The following is a 19,741-nucleotide window of genomic DNA, read 5'->3' on the forward strand; positions in this document are numbered from 1 at the left end:
ATGTATCGTTCTTCTTACATTTACATTTAGTCATTTTGCAGATGCTTTTATCCAAAGCGACTTTCAAATGAGGACAATAGAAGCAATCAAAATCAACAAAAGAGCAATAATATATGCAAGTGCTATTTTTATTTATATAATAAATGAAAAGAAAACAAGTAGATAGAATACAATTAGAATAGAGAGTGTTAGGGTAAGAGGGTCAAATAAAGATGGAAGAGATGTATTTTTAGCTGTTCTTGAAAGATGGGATTGAGTTGGGCAGGTCATTCCACCAGGTGGGAACAGTTACGTAAAAGTCTGTGAAAGTGATTTTGTGCCTCTTTGGGATCACACAATAATGCACCGTTCACTTGCAGGACGCAAGCTTCTAGAGGGCACATATGTCTGAAGTAGTGAAAAAGGGGTGCAGAGTGGTTGAGTGCAGAGCGGCAACATTAATGCCTTGAATTTTAAGTGACTGTTGGTAGCCAGTGCAAATTGATGAACAGAGATGAGACGTGCATTCTTTCCAGCTCATTATAGATTAATCTTGCAGCCGCATTCTAGATTAATTGTACAGGTTTGATAGAACTGGCTGGAAGACCTGCCAAGAGAACACTGCAATATTCTAGCTTGGACAGAACAAGAGCTTGAACAAGGAGATGTGTAGCATATTCCCGAAAGAAAGGGCCTGATCTTCCTAATGTTGTATAAAGCAAATCTGCAGGACCAGGCAGTTTTAGCAGTGTGGTTTGAGAAATTCAGATGATCATCAATCACATCTCCAAGGTTTCTGGCTGTTTTTGAAGGAGCTATGGTTGACGCTTAACTGGATGGTGAAATTGTGATGAAGTGAAGGGTTTGCTGAAATCCCAAGTCTTGGCAAGGCTGAGTTGAAGGTGATGGTCCTTCATCCAGCAAGAAATGTCTGTTAGACATGCTGAGATGCGAGCAGCTATCGTCGGCTCATCAGGATGGAATGAGGGGTAGAGTTGAATGTCATCAGCATAGCAGTGATATGAGTGATAAGTGATAAGCCATGTTTCTGAATGAAAGAACCTAGTGATGCCATATAGAGAGAGAAGAGAATTGGTCCAAGAACTGAACCCTGAAGCACCCTAGTAGTTAGATGTTGCGACTTGAACACCTCATTCCTCCAAAATACCTTGAAGGACCTATCTGAGAGGTAAGACTCAAACCACTGGAGTGTGGTTCCAGAGATGTCCTTTGCCAATAGGTGGACAGATCTGGTGGACAGTGTCAAAATCAGCAGACAGACTAAGATAAGTACTGAAGATTTGGAAGACGCTCTTGCCAGTCTTAGGGCTTCGACAACCGAGAGCAAGGCAGTCTCAGCTGAATGTCCACTTCTGAAGCCAGACTGGTTGTGAATCCAGGAGGTTTTTCTGTGTAAGAAAGGAAAAGACTTGGTTGAACACAACTCGTTCAAGTGTTTTTGCAATGAAAGGAAGATGGGAAACCGGTCTGTAGTTCTCTAAAAGAGTTGGGTTAAGAGTGGGTTTCATAAGTAGTGGGGTTATACAAGCATGTTTAAATGCTGAGGGGAAAACACCATTGTGAAGGGGTGTGTTAATGATGTGAGTGAGTGCAGGCACATATGCAGGAGAAATGGCTCGAAGCAGAGAGTAGTAGGATGATTGGAAAGGATGAGTGTGAAGACTTCTGCCTCAGAGTGGAGAGAGGATGTTAACAGGTGTATGTTTGCCATACTCGGAATTCATGCTCTGCATTTAACCCATCCAACGTGCACATGCACACACACACAGCAGTGAACACACACACACACACACACACACAGTGAACACACACCCGGAGCAGTGGGCAGCCATTTATGCTGCGGCGCCCGGGGAGCAGTTGGGGGTTCGGTGCCTTGCTCAAGGGCACCTAAGTTGTGGTATTGATGGTGGCGAGAGCACTGGACATTCACTCCCCCACCTACAATCCCTGCCGGCCCGAGACTCGAACCCACAACCTTTGGATTACGAGTCCAACTCTCTAACCATTAGGCCACGACTTCCCCTCAAAGTCGTCAGCTGTTAAGAAATGATGAAAAGGGGGGAGGAGGAGGACAAAGGAGGGAGGAAAATGTTTTAAAGAGCATGCGAGAGTTAGATGAATTGTTAATTTTGTTGTGATAGTATGTCGTATTAGCAGTGGAGACATTAGCAGAGAAGGAAGAGAAGAGTGACCAATATACATTAAGGTCAGTAGGATTTCTTGATTTGCGCCATACCCTTTCAGCAGCCCTGAGCTTAGAACGATATTCACGGAGAACATCAGCTAGCCATGGGGCAGAAGGGGTGGAACGGGCTGGCATGGAAGACGGGTCAGACAGTGTCTAAACAAGATGTATGAGTGGTGCAGAAAGTATCAGTAGCACTGTTAGCAGCAAGAGATGATAACTGTTTAGGGGGAGGAAGCGAAGATGAAACCATAGCAGATAGCCGGGAGGGTGAGAATGACCGTAGGTTACATTGGAAGCTGACATGTGGAGGGGTATGTGTTGTGTCAGGAACCATGTTGCGGTTGGAGTGAGTAGGAAGTGATCCGAGGTGTGCAGTTGAGTAACCAGCATATGATCAGTGGAGCAGTGTTGTGTGTAAATAAGGTCCAGTTGGTTGCCTGATTTGTGAGTAGCCATAGTAGTGGGACATTTTGGGTGGCACACCATTTTGTCTGTAGGTTATGTATCGTCAGTAATGTCTCTCTTCTGAAACCACTGTCTTATTATATTAAACTAAGATAGACCAGGAATGGTTGTAAATTTTTTATATTTCTGTCTGCATCTTGGAGTACTTTAACACCACAACCGCCAGAGGTCGCTGTATACCTAAAACCGCCATGTGTAAAGTAAAGTCTAGAGTCATAAAATTATCAATTTTAGTCATCAACTATGTTTTTGTCCTGTTGTTTTAAGTTATTTAGTTAATCACTTTTTTATCAGTGAATATTGGCTAAACCAGCCTACAATGACAACGAGAATTAGAAGGAAATAAATACATATTTGGGTGGTGTAATATTATAATAAAATGGTTTAAGATAACCCATGTTATTTAAATGACTAAAATAACCTAAATATACAATAATGAGCAATAATAATTCACTGCACCAGACTGCATGTATGATGCAATGACAAATTCAAGTGCACTGTTTCACCTAAATAATTATTAATTTGTTTGGCTATATCATTTATAATTTGAATAAGACAACAGCACCAATAAACTTGGGGCAATCATAAAAATTATTTTATTCATTACATCATAGATCAGAGTTTGTTTGTTTTTTTAGAATAAATAGCAACACAGTAGTGAACAATAAACATAAAAAACCCGGCAAAACAAAATTAATAACAAGTTTGAACATTTATGAGTAGGCTAAAACATCTTCACTTGAACTTGCGTGTGACTGTTTACAGTAAGCCAACACATTGCTCAACCAAGACAGCGTGATTAAGCGTGAATGTGACGAGTGAATATGGTTAAATTTGACCCGATAGCGTTTATAGAGGTAGAAATGCCCCGTTTTTAATCTGGTTTTCAAAACTTTTTTTTTTTTTTTTTACAACAGGGTATTGAAATAGCACAATTTTAGTAAAAGTCAGGGACTGGGAGACTTGGTTATTTTATTGAACATCTGTTACAGTGCGTTCAAAGTGTGACACAAATTAGTTTCAAGTGTCTGCTATTAAATGGTGTAGCTTTTATCATTGCAGCACAAACAGAAAACGCATGTTTTCGTTTCAAACACAAGGAGTGAAATGTTACAATTCACCCCATAGTACGGGTTAGTATAACATACACTGGGGTGATGATATCCATTATGATATCCACCTAGGTGAGATGCGAGATGAAAAATTATGCAATAAGGATTTTGACAAAAATGGATTTTGAAAGCTTTTTATTTAACAAAATTGGTGTGTGTGTGTGCATGTTTATGTGGTTTATGAGGATACAAATTTGTATAATGACATGGGTATGCCAGAGGTATTACAATATGAAGGTGGTTTATGAGGACACTGCCTATGTCCCCGTAATTCAAAAGGCTTAAAAAAACATACTAAATGGTGTTTTTTTGAAAATCTAAAAATGCACAAAGTCTCCTGTAAGGGCTAAGTTTAGGTGTAGGTAGGGTTGGTGTAGGGCAATAGCACACACAGTTTGTTCAGTATAAAAACCATTACGCCTATGGAGAGTCCCCATAAACCAAAAAAAACAACATGCGTGGGGGGGGGGGGGGGGGGGCTGAATTGGAAGTGTTACAACCATCCCCGGTCTCTCCTACATTAAGTGTGTTCTTAAAATGTTATATTTTTAAGAACTGCCTCTCCCCTTTAATCGCCGAAACGAAAGTGCCTTTTCGGTCTGATGCCTTCGGAAACAAGATTTCTACCTATCGTGCCTTGTTGTACCTATTGCCCTCCCTGCATCTGTGCACTACAAACCTTTCCAGCAGATGTCGACGCCGGCGACCGATTCAGGTGGGACTGGAATACATTTTGCAATGCACTTGTCGTAGCTGATGACAAAAATTAAACCAAAAAATAATTTCAACTTCTGAAACAAAAATCCACTTACCGCCCACGAGTAATAAGAAAAGAGACAGCAATAACATCTGCATGTTTTTATAGGGCTGTGTAGATTCCAAACGTAACAAAGACTATCAATAGAGATTAGTTATCTTCTGCTGCATCCACAATGGAATCCTCCTTAAGCCGCACCCTAACCAACTACAAGCGCGAATATCTTCCAAATGCACAAACATCTAACAGAGAGACTTTACAGCAACTGCGTCTTTTCTTGAATATGTGAATAACGTTTAAGGAGGACCCAGTAAAATTATCCTTGAAGATACTGAGACGAACAGAACAACAGGTTGCTGTGAATTGAGAGACAACAGCTCCTAGTGGGTGTGCCCGCTTATATGCACGTGTAGACAGAGCTCCACCTATCATTAACATAAACAGGACAGGCTCCGCCCATTGAACAGTTTGGCTCTGCAGTGAGCGCCACTTGTTTTCTGACATTTACAGCGGTGGGTGAACGGCCAGGGAGGGAATATGATTTATGCGTGTGCTTTGTTGTCGATGTGCTTGTGGTGTCTCGTTGGTAAGTTAGGCCTATCATTTCCGGTTAGTACAGATTAATATTAGTATTAATAATAAGCTTCTGTTTGGACTCAACAAAAGTAATGAGCGTGCCTATAGAGTAATTTATTTAAAATAAAGTAATGCGTAAAACCAAAACTTCTTATTTTGTTTTTAAAACATATTGATCATGAATGACACGAATTCAAATCAGTGTTATATTATTACACGTTTTCATCAGGTATAAAACTAGTCTATGAGCCAATAAGTAACCGGTTAGCTGTGTAAGATTAAAACTGATCCAGATCATGTGTTATGTTTCACTTCTGTTTGCACGTGAAAATTTGTGCAAAAAAACATCACCTGGGAGGAACAAATAAGCTCAGTAATGCTCATCAAGTGTTTTCAGTTTTGTACAAAACAAGCTCACATAATGGAGTTTTTTTTTTTTTTTTTTTTGTACACAATGTGTAATGGCTTGGGACCAAATCACGATTATGATTTAGAGAAATTTAGTTTGGTCATTAATAACCAGCATTATGAGAAAACATGTTTCTGTTTGTTCTCTAGATGTGACAGATGAAGTGAGGACAATATCAGTGATGGAGGGAGATTCGTTCACTCTACACACTGATGTAAATGAAATACAGAAATATCTGCTAATACAGTGGATGTTCGGAAACACTCGAATAGCTGAAGTCAACAGACTCACGCAAACTAATTCAACATATAATGCTGATGGGAGATTCAGAGACAGATTAAATCTAGATCAAACCGGATCTCTGACCATCACCAACACCAGAACCACAGACTCTGGACTTTATCAACTAGCAATCGTCAACAGAGAAACCAGATACATGAATTATAATGTTACAGTCTGTGGTGAGCAAAAGAATTACAGTATAATTTGCCTTTTGTTTGAGTAATATCTTCATCGTAGGTTCTTTATTACTATTATTATATTCTATTTTTATTATTCTTCACTTTAAATCCATTTTTGACTTGGAAAATGACTTTTAATTCCATTTTCCAAATGTAACACCTATAAACGTTTAAGATATAATGCCACACTAAAATCTGTCATTTTCAGCAGCACCACACAATTCATCATCAGAAAGAACGTCAAGCTCAAACTATGTGTCATCCAGCTGTGCGGTCAACAATTCAATCATCAATCACACTGAGGATGCCAACATTACTGAGCTCTATCAGCCGAGTTCAGGTATGTCTGCTATTAGCAATTATTTACACAGCAGAACATGTGTTTTATATGTCAGTCTCATTTTCTTTTTGCAAAGTTCACTCTGAAGTCGAAACTCAATAAGCCACACTGATACAGTTTTGGCCCAACATGGGGTTGATTTGTTACTGGTGCTTGGTGCCATAATCAACCACATAAACCAATTAATAAAAATTTGAACATTTACATTTATGCCTATGGCAGATACTTTTATCCGAAGTGTCTTACATTGCATTAAAGACATGAGGGTGGGGTGCATGTGTTTCTTGCATATTATTTTTGATTTTACAGGAACAGAGAACTGATGAGCAACAGAGAAGTGAAGACCTCGTGTCAGACCCGTTTGTTTGGTGCAAGAATCGTAATCACACCGCTTTCTGTTAGAGCTGAGTTAAATGGACGAGAGTAAAGCTCTTAAAGCTATTTATATTAACATTAGATTTATTTACATAACATTTATATTAAAAACAATTCTAGCTAATGTTATTTGGCCAAACAAGGACAATGTGCATGAAAACACACAGTACAGCTTGTGGATGTTCTGCCTTCTCAATAAGTGCTTGAGATGCTAATGTTAAACCCACAAAACTGGCACCTATGAGTCTACTTGGAAGACAGCTAAATGCATTATTCTGACTCGGTGTGTGTTTTTGTTTTCCCAGACTGTATTGGACATTGTGGTTTTACTGAAGCTGTGATCCGATTGGCTCTCTCTGCTCTGGTGGGCCTTGCTGCTGTTGCTGTGCTGGTTTATGACATCAGATCAACAAGAAGTGAGCTGAACAGAAGAGACCGGATATTTCTATAAGACCCAAGGAGTAAAACCAAACCAAAATGAATTGAGCAGAAGGTTGAGATCAGATATGTTTGCTGAAGGTCACTAATAAAATCCCCAAAATAAAACATGCATTAATACTAATTTCCTGTTCTTGCACAGCTATTTATTAACATAATAGTTTTAATTAATTGGCCATTTATTGATTGAATATGCACATAATATAATTTTGATTGAACTTTTAAATTAACGCATGGCTGTAAACATGATTACCCTAAACAAAATAATATTTAGCAATACAAATAATGGTATAGAAGGATCTCATAAGCACTGGTTTCTGTTGAACCTTTGATATGACTCTCACAGTGGAAATTAGTGTGCTTTTTAAAAAAAAGATTTGGTTTTACAACAGTTTAGAACTTTTTTCTGATCTACTGTCCACTTTATAAAAAAAAAAAATTGCTAAATATTATAATTGTAATGTAACAGTTGTATATTACGTAGGGTGAATTGCCCTAATGTGGGACATTTTTTGCACTTCAGACTTCTGTGACATATTGCGATGTGTAACCAAAACATTAAATCCACACCCAATACCATTTTACAAAACCTAGGATGTGTCCTAATCAAATCAAAAGAGACAATTCAGATAACCCATTCATAAGAGAAATTATAGACATATTAGTGCTCTTATTGCAAATCGTCTGAGAAAATCTGCAGCTTCCTAATGTGGGACAGTTGTGTTCCCAATGTGGGACACTGAAAAATCTATTATAAAAGACCAAAAATCACATTGATACATGTAGAATAGTAAAATCTTATTTTATTTTAGATTCTCTCTTAAATCTTAGTTAATAATTCTCTTGGTTATGGATGGATGAAACATGGATAACTGAACATCATCAGACCGATAATACAATATTATCTAGTTCAGTTTACTTAACAACAAACACAGCTTCAACAAACTTTAATTCATAAACTTGCTGTTAACTCCAGTTGAAAACGTTTAATCGTAACCTGAACTGGCTAAATAAAAACAAACTGCAGAGGTTAACTTTGACTCCTACAATTCTGGAAACAAGCAGTCCTTGCATGTCAAGACACCTTTATCGTCTATAACCCCATTGTTCTCTGCACAGCTTTCGTGGAACCATTTCGAACAGACTGGACAAGAAAGCCAGTCCTCTGTGACCTTGGGGTCCTTTATGTTACTGTATGAATGCTGGCAGATAGCACAAGCATCCTGGTTCACCTGTCTGGTGTTTGTAGTTTTTTGCTTTTCCCCCACATATACACACAAAAAAAAGAGCCTTCAAACTGCCCTCCAAGAATAAAAAATTCACATGACTGTAAAAATCTGCATTAATATTATTCTAATATTGCATTACAAGACTAAAACCATGTAAATAACCATGTTTGTCCCACAAACCATGCCCCACCACACATTTTTGGCTCATTGAAGTACTGTTCCACATTAAGCTGATCATGCTGTCCCGGATTTGGAAACCACATTTCCTAATGTGGGACACTAAAAAAATTGATAAAAATATAAAATATATAGTTTATACACACAAAGTTACACTATTTTTTGATGGACAAACATTTCATAAGCATATTAGGCTAAAAAGTAGCAGGATTGCTTTGTTTAAAATGTATTTAAATCCTTAATATCAAATTTGTTAAAACTATGTCACTAACCTTCGGATGGTCTTCACACAAGGTGCCTCCTGTTTGATGATTGCTCTACCCTCAAATATGATTGGACATTTGATAGGTCATGAGATTTTTATCACATGACACCACAGCTTTGTCTAACCCATAGTTTCACTGTCATTCATGTATTTATGGGGGACCTACAAACACTAGACCTTAGGTGTCCCACATTAGGCAGTGTCCCACATTAGGGCAATTCACCCTACTTCACTTAATTCACGTAAAACACTAGCAGCTCAGTTTATAAGTGAAACCTGGGGCCTGTACCATGAAGCCGGATTAGGTGGCTAGCCAGCTATGTTTCAGCTTAGTTTCCGCCAACCCTGGGTTTTAGGTACTATGAAAGTAGCTCGGCTTTAATCGGTGTTCGTTGCCATGGTATCTTACGCTGCACGGCTAACCTGCTCCGGGGCAGGTTATGTTCTGGATTCGAGATCTCAGACTGAAGTTTGACCAATCAGCTGTGAGCAAAGAAACATATAGATGACGTAACTAATTCCCAGCGTCTGTTCTCTGTTGCAATGGCTTCACCTTTTCTCCCAAATCCTGTGGACATCTCCGCGCAAATTGTTAGACGAGCACTTCGTAGAGAAAGAGTTTTTAGGGACAGACAAAATCCATTTGACTTTCCTGATGCTTACTTGTATGAAAGATACAGATTTTCCGCGGAAGGAATGTCTTATCTTTGTGAACTTCTTGAGCCGCACATAACAAATGTGACTCGTCGAAGCCATGCCCTTACTGAACCGCAAATAGTATGTATTGCGTTGCGGTTTTTTGCAAGTGGTACATTGTATGCGGTCGGGGATGCAGAGAATCTAGGGGAAAACACAGTCTGTCGAACCATTCGAAAGGTGGTCCTCGTTCTTCAGGGGTACATAAATAGCTTCATTGTGTTCCCTGGACATTTATCGACCATGTCCATAAAAGAGGGCTTTTATAAAATTGCCGGTAAGATATCTTGATAGGGTGACATCACATGAACAAATTTAACATTTCACACTCATTTTTTTTCTTCTTCAAAAAAGCATATTTCACACTTAGAACTCTATTATACAGTAGTCTGCAGTAGCTACCTGTTAAGAATGATTTTAAATATATATTTTTAATTCCTATGATAGGATTCCCTAGAGTCATAGGAGCAATAGACTGCACACATGTTGCAATCTCCACAGCTTTTGGAAAACATGAGGCAGATTATGTGAACAGAAAGTCCTTTCACAGCCTTAATGTTCAGGAAGGGCTACTATATAGCCTATGTGAAGTGATTTTTATTTGCATTGAGATCAATCTTTAAATAAATAGTAACTAACAGGACAATTATTTACTGTACATTTCATCTGCAGATGACTTGTGATCATGAATGCATGATCACAAGTTTGGATGCCAAATGGCCTGGCTCAGTGCATGACTCACGAATTTCCCATGAGTCTATTTTGTGTCAGCGCTTTGAGGAAGGCAAGTTCAATTTGGTACAGTACACTTTAAAGTTTTAATTTTAATAGCAAAACTTACACAATTTTCCCCTTTTCTGTTCTATGACAGGGCTTTTTGATGGCCTGTTGGTAGGAGATCGAGGTTATGCATGCCAGAGGTTTTTGATAATAATAAACGGTTATGGTAAATACTCACCACTTTGAATTATATTTTTATATTTTGTCTTGATCTGCTGCCAAGAACGTTTGGAGTTGGGGTTGCATCTAAAAATCAATGAATATCAATCTTTCTTAGGATGTAATAGCCTATACATTCACATTTTACATACATCTACACACATATACAATATAATACATTTAATATATTTTTAATATGATTAGCCTACATAAATGTACATTAATTGTTTAACCTACGCATTAACGCAATCAGCAATCTTCCTCCAAGATTGTTCTCTTGCTTTGGCAGCAGATACAGTGTTACTGCGTGCTTGAAAAATACTTCTATATTCTTCATATTTCTGAAGAATTATCTCTTGCTTCTCCGCTGAAAAGTATATAGCTCTCGCTCTATCCATATCGAACGCGATTGGTTGTTCAGTGTCGACGTCACTCTTTTATGTGCACGCGCGTGTGGATTAATCATAGTTTAAGGATCAAAGCCTGAGTTGACAGAGAAAGTTGATGATCAGCTTCATGGTACCAACAAAGCCGGATTGGACTGGTTTGGTTTTGTCGACTCAAAACTAATCCTGTAACCCTGAGTTTGTTCAGCCACCATCATGGTACAGGCCCCTGATGTGGTCTCACTTAATTACATCTGTATAGCAATGTGGTTTGATCTGATGGGACAAACTGTTTTGAAAGAAGAAGAATTAAGGACACTGAAGAAAAAAAGAAAAAAAAGAAAATATATATATATATATATATATATATATATATATATATATAATTTTTTTTTTTTTTTCACCTGTCCAAAGCAGTTTAAATTATTTAAAGATAACGGATCTCCTTAACAGGAATTACAACTCTTATTATATGAAAATATATTACCACTTAAAGCCACTAGGTGGCGCTCCAGCAGTGTTATTTGTCGTTGCCCAGAATATGTGCGACAGTTGTACGAGACACTTAAGATAACAGATGGCCAAAAAGTGAGAAACAAACAAAAAAGGAGACAAAATCTCAAATATTTCAATAATTAGTGGCAGATGTATGATACTTATAGTTTTATAGACTATAGGCCTCCTCTCGTAAGTGACAGCTCTGCGTGGATGTGTTTCCATTTTCAGTCACAAGGGGGAGCAAAACTATCATGCATTTGGATCTTGGACATATTTTTATTTGATCAGACTACACATTTACGTTTGAATTGTCTTAATGAAAGAAAGATGCCTTGTGTTCCTAGACAAGTGTAGTTACAACATCTACCACAAGGGACAAACAGGCCATGCAAACAGACCATGAATCATATATAACATGTGTAACAATTTAACAAACAAGTTTGAAGATAAAAAATAAAACAATTCTACATCTATTTTTATGACAGGTACAGGGTATAATACAAAATAGGTAGCCTATATAAACATAAAAAAATCTAGATAGGTATAGAAAAGCAGGATAAATAATTTACAGCTAAAAAAATATATATATATATTTTTTTTTTTTCATTATGCAAGTAAAGAATGTGACCATGTTTACATGTACCAAATACAGAACCCCATAGATCAAACATATAAGAGAAGAAAAAACAAAACAAAACACTAAGTAAAGAAGGTGACAATATTTAAAATGCAAAATGCAGAAACACAGACAAATAAACATATATACTGATGGCCAACATGTATACGTATATATATATTGTGACGAGTCGGCTGCCTCCCCCCTGTCCATCATCACCACCCCGTCCCGTATTCGCCGCCCTTCACCAGGCTCCCGACGGGAGTGGGTGTGTGAGAGAGGAGGGGCGCTGAACACGCAGGGCTGGCGGCGTGTGATGAGGCGCACCTGACGTGAATGGAGCCTCATCACCGCCGCCGTTTAAACGCCGAGCGCGCCTCTCCTCGAGAGACCGGTCTCTTCCCCGTGCATGCACGCTGGTGTCCTCGTGGGTCCAGGAAAGGGGGCGTGGAGGGAACTACCTGCCGCCGTCAGAGACGCGAGCGGCCGGACCCGCAGTCCGGCCGATACTGCACCCGCGATACGGCCGTCGGGCAAGGACGCCGGGCCGTGGAATCCCGTCGAGCACCCGGGGATGAAGGAGTTGGACGAAGCCGCCACAGAAGCCGCCGTCACCCGCGCCCCGGGACCTCCAGACGGGAGCGCGTGCGGCCGCCGGACTCCGCCCCTTACCTGGACCCTTCCCTCTTGAACACTGCCCTCCTTCACGAGCCCCGCAGCACAACGAGGACACCAGATCCCTGTTTATTTTGGACACTTTTCCCCCTTTGGACACTTTATTTTAAATATTGTTTAATAAAAACCTCTCCGAGGCTTGACGCCACGCCCACTGTGTCTGTCGTTGGCACCTCCCGCCACTATATATATATATGTGTGTGTGTGTGTGTGTGTGTGTGTATATATATATATTTATAATTTTCCCATCGCCTCATATATATATATATATATATATATATATATACACATGCACAGGTTCGTAACAGGTGTGCATGTATTTCAGCTGATATGTGATGCAGAAAAAAAAAGTGAGGCATGCAAGTAAGAACCAGCCTGGGCAAGTGGCAGTGGAAGCCATAGCTCAGGGAGACGGCGGGGAGACACAAGCCCCACCTCACAGCCACCCACCCGTATTGCAACTCCACCACACCAGATACAGACCTGGATGTCATAGCCTACTGGGGACCGCAGGCCAAACAAAAAAGATGATGAAGAAGAAGAGGAGAAAAAAAAAGTGTTTTCTTATCGATGTTGTCCTCCACCCCTTTCCAAAACTCAAAGATTAATATTCAAATTAAGTTCAAATAGTAGTTTAGGTGGGGATGTGTTGTTGGGATTGGTCTCAGACAAAGAAGGTCAACAGATTTATGACTGCTGGAGGGTAATGAGAGCTGACCAGAAGGGGTGTAATTCTACTGTATTATGAGATGAACTGGATACATTTTCCATTGAGATGTAATCCATTAGTAGGTTTTTTCCAGGATGCAATATGTATGGATTTTCTTGATTTCCAGTAATCAAGTAACTGACTGTTTGTATTGTCTAAATTGATTATAGATATAAAGCCTAGTAAACAAACTGATGGAGAATTTGGGATGTGACATCCCATAGTGACGGATAATGATTCAGTGACTTTTTCCCAAAAATTTATAATTGGGGTACAATACCAAAGGGCGTGAACATAAGTATCTGTTTCATTTTGGGTGCAATGTGAACATGTTTCTGAAGTGAATCCCATTTTAAACAATTTCTGTCCGGTTAAGTGAATTCTGTGAAGTACTTTATACTGTATAAGTTGCAAGTTGGCATTTTTTGTCATAAAGTAGGTATTTTTGCAGATTTGTGTCCAGAAAACAGCATCCGGAGCAATAGATAGGTCTGATTCCCATTTAGCATGTGGTAAATTTAATGTGTTGTCCTTCATAATGTGGGTCTTATTTTTCCAGTAAAATTTGATAATAATTGAGTCTAAAGATTTAAACCAGGTGAGGGTGGGCTGTGTTGGGATCATTGAGAATAAATAGTTTAGTTTAGGGAGTATAGTCATTTTGATTACTGATATTCTGCCCATAATGGATAACGGTAAATTCATCCAGCGTTGAAGATCATCATTTATTGTTTTGAGTAATGGGGTGAGTAATTGGATTAATCTTTGATTCGGAAATGTTTGATATGATAGAATTACTGGTGAGAAAGAAATCAATGCGGGAATATGAGTGATGGACTGGTGAGAAAAATTAGTATTCTTTAGCATTTGAGTGTTGTAATCGCCAGCCATCGCCAAGACAAAAATCACTCATGAACTGTTTTATGGTTTCTGCAGATTGCCAAATGCGTTTATTTCTCAAAACTGATAGAAGACATGTTATGGAAAGGAAATGAATATTACTGTATGAATGTATGAGTGCCGTGCATGTATAGGTGTGAGTGTATATATATTTATGGAGTTATGACTGTATGTACATGTGTGTGCATAACATGTTAATGTTGTTGGCAGACAAACAAAACTGAAGAAACACAAATGACAGTGTGTATGAAGCAAAACAACAACAACAACAATACAAGGAACATTAAATACTGACATAGTGTGAAACAATGATATTATGTTGGGGGGGGCACATACAACATGAGAGCTAATTTCATGACTTAAAATGTGGTAAAGAGAGAAAGAGGAACTAGGGAGCAAGGTAAAGGTGATCTATTTTTAAATTCATGAACAACAGTTACTTATTCGGAATTGAGAGTGAAGAGTTCAGAAGAGCCAGGGGGTAATGTCTTTATCACGGTATAACTGTCCATTTATGTAAAGTTTGTCCACAGAGATAGTTGCCTTTTTTCCTTCATTCATCATTTTTTTTCGGATTGGGAAGAGATGTTTTTCGACGCTCGAGTATGCCCTTTGGATATTGATCGTTGAGTCCGTAGTTTGGGCCTTTGAGTTATCTGCCTAAAGCTAAAAATAATTAAATAAAAATTAAGATAGAACAACAACAACAAAAAATTATGATTAAAATGCCTATTTTCATGACAGGAACGGGTTAAAATGAATAAGAAATAGGTTTAGCTATATATACATATAAAGTGAGTTTAAAAGCAGACAAACAAGATCATTCATGTACATATTTAAAAAACGAAATAATAAGATATTAACAATAATAATAAAAAAAATCTTAACTGTACATGTTGTGTTGGGAAAAACCCGTTATCTTCGAAATTAGGCTATAGCCTAGTCTATATGTTAGCATCATGCTTTTTTTTCAATAATTTCAATCAATCTCATAAAACTAGGGAGCTAAACCAGCAGTAGTACTGACGGTGTCGTATAGCATGGCTAAAGGCAAGAAAAGCGGAGGAACAGACAAACCGATTCAATGGAGCGAGTCATTTACACTGGAACCGCTCCGATTAATCCTCCAAACACAAACGCATGACTTCGATCATTCATTTCAAGCTATTCCCTAACAAAAACAAACAAACAAAAACGCTTCAAAAGAGCTAATTTAATTTTAAAATTTCGACATCGCTTAAAGGCAGGGTAGGTGATTTGGTTCAAAAACATTTTTTGTTTTGCTGGTTGAAAGTTTCTTCACATCCCGATAGCAATCACTAGTTAAGTGGTCTAAGTTTGTTTATACGTATTTTTATATCTTCTGTGGAAGGTGTCGGACCATAAAATGTTCATCCAATCAAAATGCTCCATCCGAACGTTACCATAGGCTGTCCCGCACCCTGTTTGTCTAACTGCATTTATAAAGCTTTAAAAATGTCTTTGCATATTACATATTGCTGCTAGTATAGGAAATGGGAAATGTAATTTATATAACTGAATAGTACTGAACATTGAGAGGACCCCTGAGCAAAACGTGTTACATGCGCCTTACCACACCCAAACAAACCAAATGCGTATAATCTAGAGGGAATTGTGAAATCATGCCAACACTATTACTAATAAAAAAATACATATATAAATGTATGTAGCCCCTCATAATGATGACTCACATAAATCATGTTTTCAAATGATTAATTTGTCCTTAGAGCATAGTCTGTATATGGGTATGTCATGTGTCTGTTAACGTTTTTTCCAGGTTGCCATTTGTCACGACCAAGGTAGGCATTGTGGTTCTTTGTGTTTTTAACAAAGAACCTGGCTGGTGTATCATGGTGTAAATGACTGTGTCCAGCTTGAGCTTCAATTTATTACTCTCTATATCAAAACCTGTTACCAGCTGTTGTAAGTAACAAACTCTCCAAGAAACTCTTTTGCAGAGCTTGGTTTATCTGGTCCACAGAACAAACCTTTCACTACTGGTTCTTTCATTGGAGCACTGAGCAGCAGACCAAGGATAGGCCACAATTGCAGACTACAGCTCTTAAACAAAGGAAGTCCATTTATTTGCAACTTCAAACAGAAACTGTCTGCCGGTGGGTGTACGTGTTTAGACCGTGTATACGTGTTTGGAACTTTTAATCAACATTTCGGGTGTTGATTTAAAAAAAAAAAAAAACGAATGAAACTATAATAAAACCATGTTTTGTTGTTTGAAAACAATGCATTTGTTCTTTCTTTATAAATTATTGGGGTCATGGATAGCAACTTAAATAACACTGTTGAGGAGAGAATTTACTCTTTTGTTCAACTAAAACTAAAACAGTTCAACAGCACATAGAAATATTTTGTTGAGCTCAACTGTTGATGATGTCATAGTGATTGACACTGGTGGGTGTGTCTTATTAAACTGAAGTTGTCCCCTGCTGCTCTTCCAGTTCTTTCACATCATCTCCTTTCAACAGTGGCTTCACTACAGTTGATCCATTTGATTCATTCACTCCGTTTCCTGTGGAATTACAAAAAAATACAAATAATTTGTCTGTCTCTGTTTGGTAGAGTCAACCCTAACCCTAGTCAATACATGTACAATTAATTTGAGGAGGCCCATTCATATTCAAAATAATCTGTAACACCATGATGTAGCCAATAGATGCTAATCACTAGATGAGAATTTACCCCCCAAAAGATCATTTTAAGTCATTTTTGTGTTAAAAATTTATTTTTAGATTTATTTAGTTTTTATGACCAGCTGATTTTTGCATAATCATACAGAACAGATACTGTATACACACACACACACACATACACATACACATACATACACACACATATACACATATACATGCACACACACACACACATATATATATATATGTGTGTGTGTATGTGTATATGTGTGTGTGTGTGTGCGTGTGTGCACACACACACACACACAGATACACATACACACACACACATATATATGTGTGTGTGTGTGTATGTGTATATGTGTGTGTGTGTGCGTGCGTGTGTGTGTGTGTGTGTGTGTGTGTGTGTGTGAGAGAGAGAGCGAGCGAGAGAGAGAGAGAGAGAGACCTTGGACCACAAAATCAGTCATAAGGATACATTTTTTTAAATTGATACAACTATTTGAAAATCTGGAATCTGAGGGTGCAAAAAAAAAATCTAAATATTGAGAAAATCCTCTTTAAAGTTGTCCAGATTAAGTTCTTAGCAATGCATATTACTAATCAAAAATTAAGTTTTGGTATATTTACAGTATGAAATTTACAAAATATGGAACACGATCCTTACTTAATATCCTAATGATTTTTGGCAAAAAAAAAAATCTATAATTTTGACCCATACAATGTATTTTTGGCTGTTGCTACACATACAGTATACCTGTGCTACTTATGACTGGTTTTGTGCTCCAGGGTCACATTTATATATCGCAACACTCCACTGACATGATTACTGGATACACAGTGTATTCCAAAAGACATTACCAAAATCATTGCCAAAAAAAATCAATAAAACATGAATTAAATTAAATAAATCCAAGATTTTCAATGTGCTGTGCACTGCTCATATAATCTGAAACTTGCAAACACAAACAAGTGGAACACATCCTTGGAACGCCATTCGACCAATAAGATTCAAGGAACAGAACTGCTGTTTAATAAATATATGGTTATTATATTGCAAAAAATGTTGTTATACTCACCAGTGACGGTCACATTGAATCTTCTGAATCGGCTCTGTTTGCTGTTAATGATCTGCAGTTTAAAAAGTCCTGAGTCTGCATTTGTGATGTCTCTGATAGTCAGGGATCCAGTCATCTTGTCCAGCTGCAGTCTGTCTGTGAATCTCGCACCAATACTAGTCGTTCCTGAATCAGCTTTAACAACAAGATTGTTTTCAGCTCCAAACGTCCACAGTATCAGATCATCGCTTTGTATTTCAGTCTCAGGATTTAAAGCGACAAATTCTCCCAGCATCACTGACACCGTACTCACTGTATGTCAAAGCAACACAGAGAAACAGAAATTCAGAAGACAAAAAGTGTGAATTACTTTAGTTTGCATTTTCATCACCACATATATTTAGATGACTTCCTTTCCGTTTTGAATTATCCAGTTAGTTCACTACAACTACCTTTAATGAGACAAAGGCACTTAGTTAGCCATTAGCTAATCTCATCAATCTGCAAAGTTATTACCTAAAACTGAAATATGCTGTAGTATTTGACATGATGGATTCATAGCCAAAAATATAATTTCACGCTACAAACTATATTTGACTATATGATTCATCTGCATTCGTTTTGTTGCCATATTGCAATCATCACACTTTATCATTCCTTTAGAATTGTATTTTATTCAACTTTCACAAATCAAAGCAGCTTCATAGAAGTTCATGTCACATTTTTATAATATATTAATGCCTAATAGTCCATATTTAGCAGTTTAGAGCTGAGCAAAAGGATAGTTCATTTGGTGATGATCTAAAGTTGAGATTTTCTTTTCTCGTAACATGAAGTTATTCTGGTAACGGTTTGTTATATTGTATATTTTTTATCTTAATATGGCACTAATTAAAATCAAATAAAATCTAAAAGTAATTAAAATTACATTTCACTTTTACAATTTGTGTTAAGCTGAGATCACCTAAACTGTTGTTCTAAATCAATGATTTACTCACTTTTGACTGTAAGAATGAATATCTTTTCGGTTCTTCTGTTCTTGCCGCTGATCTGTAGTTTATAGAGTCCAGAGTGATTAAGCATGATGTTATTGATGGTGAGATCTCCAGTCTTCTCATCCAGCACCAGTTTGCTTCTGAATTTCCCATCAACACCGTCATATGTTTTACTACTGGTCACTCCATTGATTTCAGCAATGCGATTGTTGTCTTCTTTATAGCACCACTGTATCTTTTCATCTTTCTGTCTTTCAGTATAAGTCTTCAGAGTCACAGAATCTCCATCTGCCACTGACTTCTCTTCAACTGTCACAGCGTCACATTGAAATGTGTTCATGAGATCAAGCTAAATTGTATATTATACTTCATTTTCACTTGCTAACATTTAAAATATATATATATATATATATTTAAATGTAACAGTTTGTTGAATCTTTATCAATATATACAGTCATGGCCAAAAATTTTGGCACCCTTGGTAAAATGATGGCTGTGAAATTTAAACTGCATTGTTAATCCTTTTGATCTTTTAATTAAAAAAAAATTAACCTTTCATTGGATAATAAGAATTTAAAATGGGGGTAATATCATTATGAAATAAATGTTTTTCTGAAATACATGTTGGACACAAATATTGGCACCCCTAGAAATTCTATTCCCATTCATATTCACAATTTTGAGCACTCCAGGGTGATTATGAACATGAAATTATCCAGCCATGGCTTACTGTTTCACAGAAATATAAATAGGAGGGAAAACAATGCCCAAATTCCCTTAATCATCCATCACAATGAGAAAAACCAAA

General features: G+C 37.7%; 3 protein-coding genes across 3 annotated transcripts in view; all 3 read left to right on the forward strand.

Moving 5' to 3' along the window:
• The window catches only part of LOC306875003 (uncharacterized protein), a 262,032-nt gene that overhangs the window by 113,586 nt on the left and 128,705 nt on the right, over positions 1 to 19,741 (forward strand). The window lies entirely within an intron of this gene.
• Positions 5,011 to 7,243, forward strand: LOC306875106 (uncharacterized protein). The gene is made up of 4 exons (XM_079425514.1): positions 5,011 to 5,108; positions 5,657 to 5,968; positions 6,177 to 6,308; positions 6,989 to 7,243. The coding sequence occupies exons 1-4, from the start codon at positions 5,060 to 5,062 to the stop codon at positions 7,132 to 7,134; spliced, it is 639 nt and encodes a 212-aa protein (XP_079281640.1). The 5' UTR covers positions 5,011 to 5,059; the 3' UTR covers positions 7,135 to 7,243.
• LOC306874564 (putative nuclease HARBI1) lies at positions 9,336 to 10,454 on the forward strand (the record flags this gene model as incomplete). The annotated part of the gene is made up of 4 exons (XM_079424707.1): positions 9,336 to 9,765; positions 9,936 to 10,051; positions 10,161 to 10,272; positions 10,360 to 10,454. The coding sequence occupies 4 exons, from the start codon at positions 9,336 to 9,338 to the stop codon at positions 10,452 to 10,454; spliced, it is 753 nt and encodes a 250-aa protein (XP_079280833.1).

Source organism: Barbus barbus, assembly GCF_936440315.1.
Source record: "Barbus barbus genome assembly, chromosome: 9".
NCBI lineage: Eukaryota > Metazoa > Chordata > Actinopteri > Cypriniformes > Cyprinidae > Barbus > Barbus barbus.

Coding starts and splice junctions, on each gene's coding strand:
- LOC306875106 (XM_079425514.1), top strand. CDS start 5,060: ATGATTTATGCGTGTGCTTTGTTGTCGATGTGCTTGTGGTGTCTCGTT. Junction 5,109..5,656: donor GTGCTTGTGGTGTCTCGTTG/GTAAGTTAGGCC, acceptor TTTGTTCTCTAG/ATGTGACAGATGAAGTGAGG. Junction 5,969..6,176: donor TTATAATGTTACAGTCTGTG/GTGAGCAAAAGA, acceptor TGTCATTTTCAG/CAGCACCACACAATTCATCA.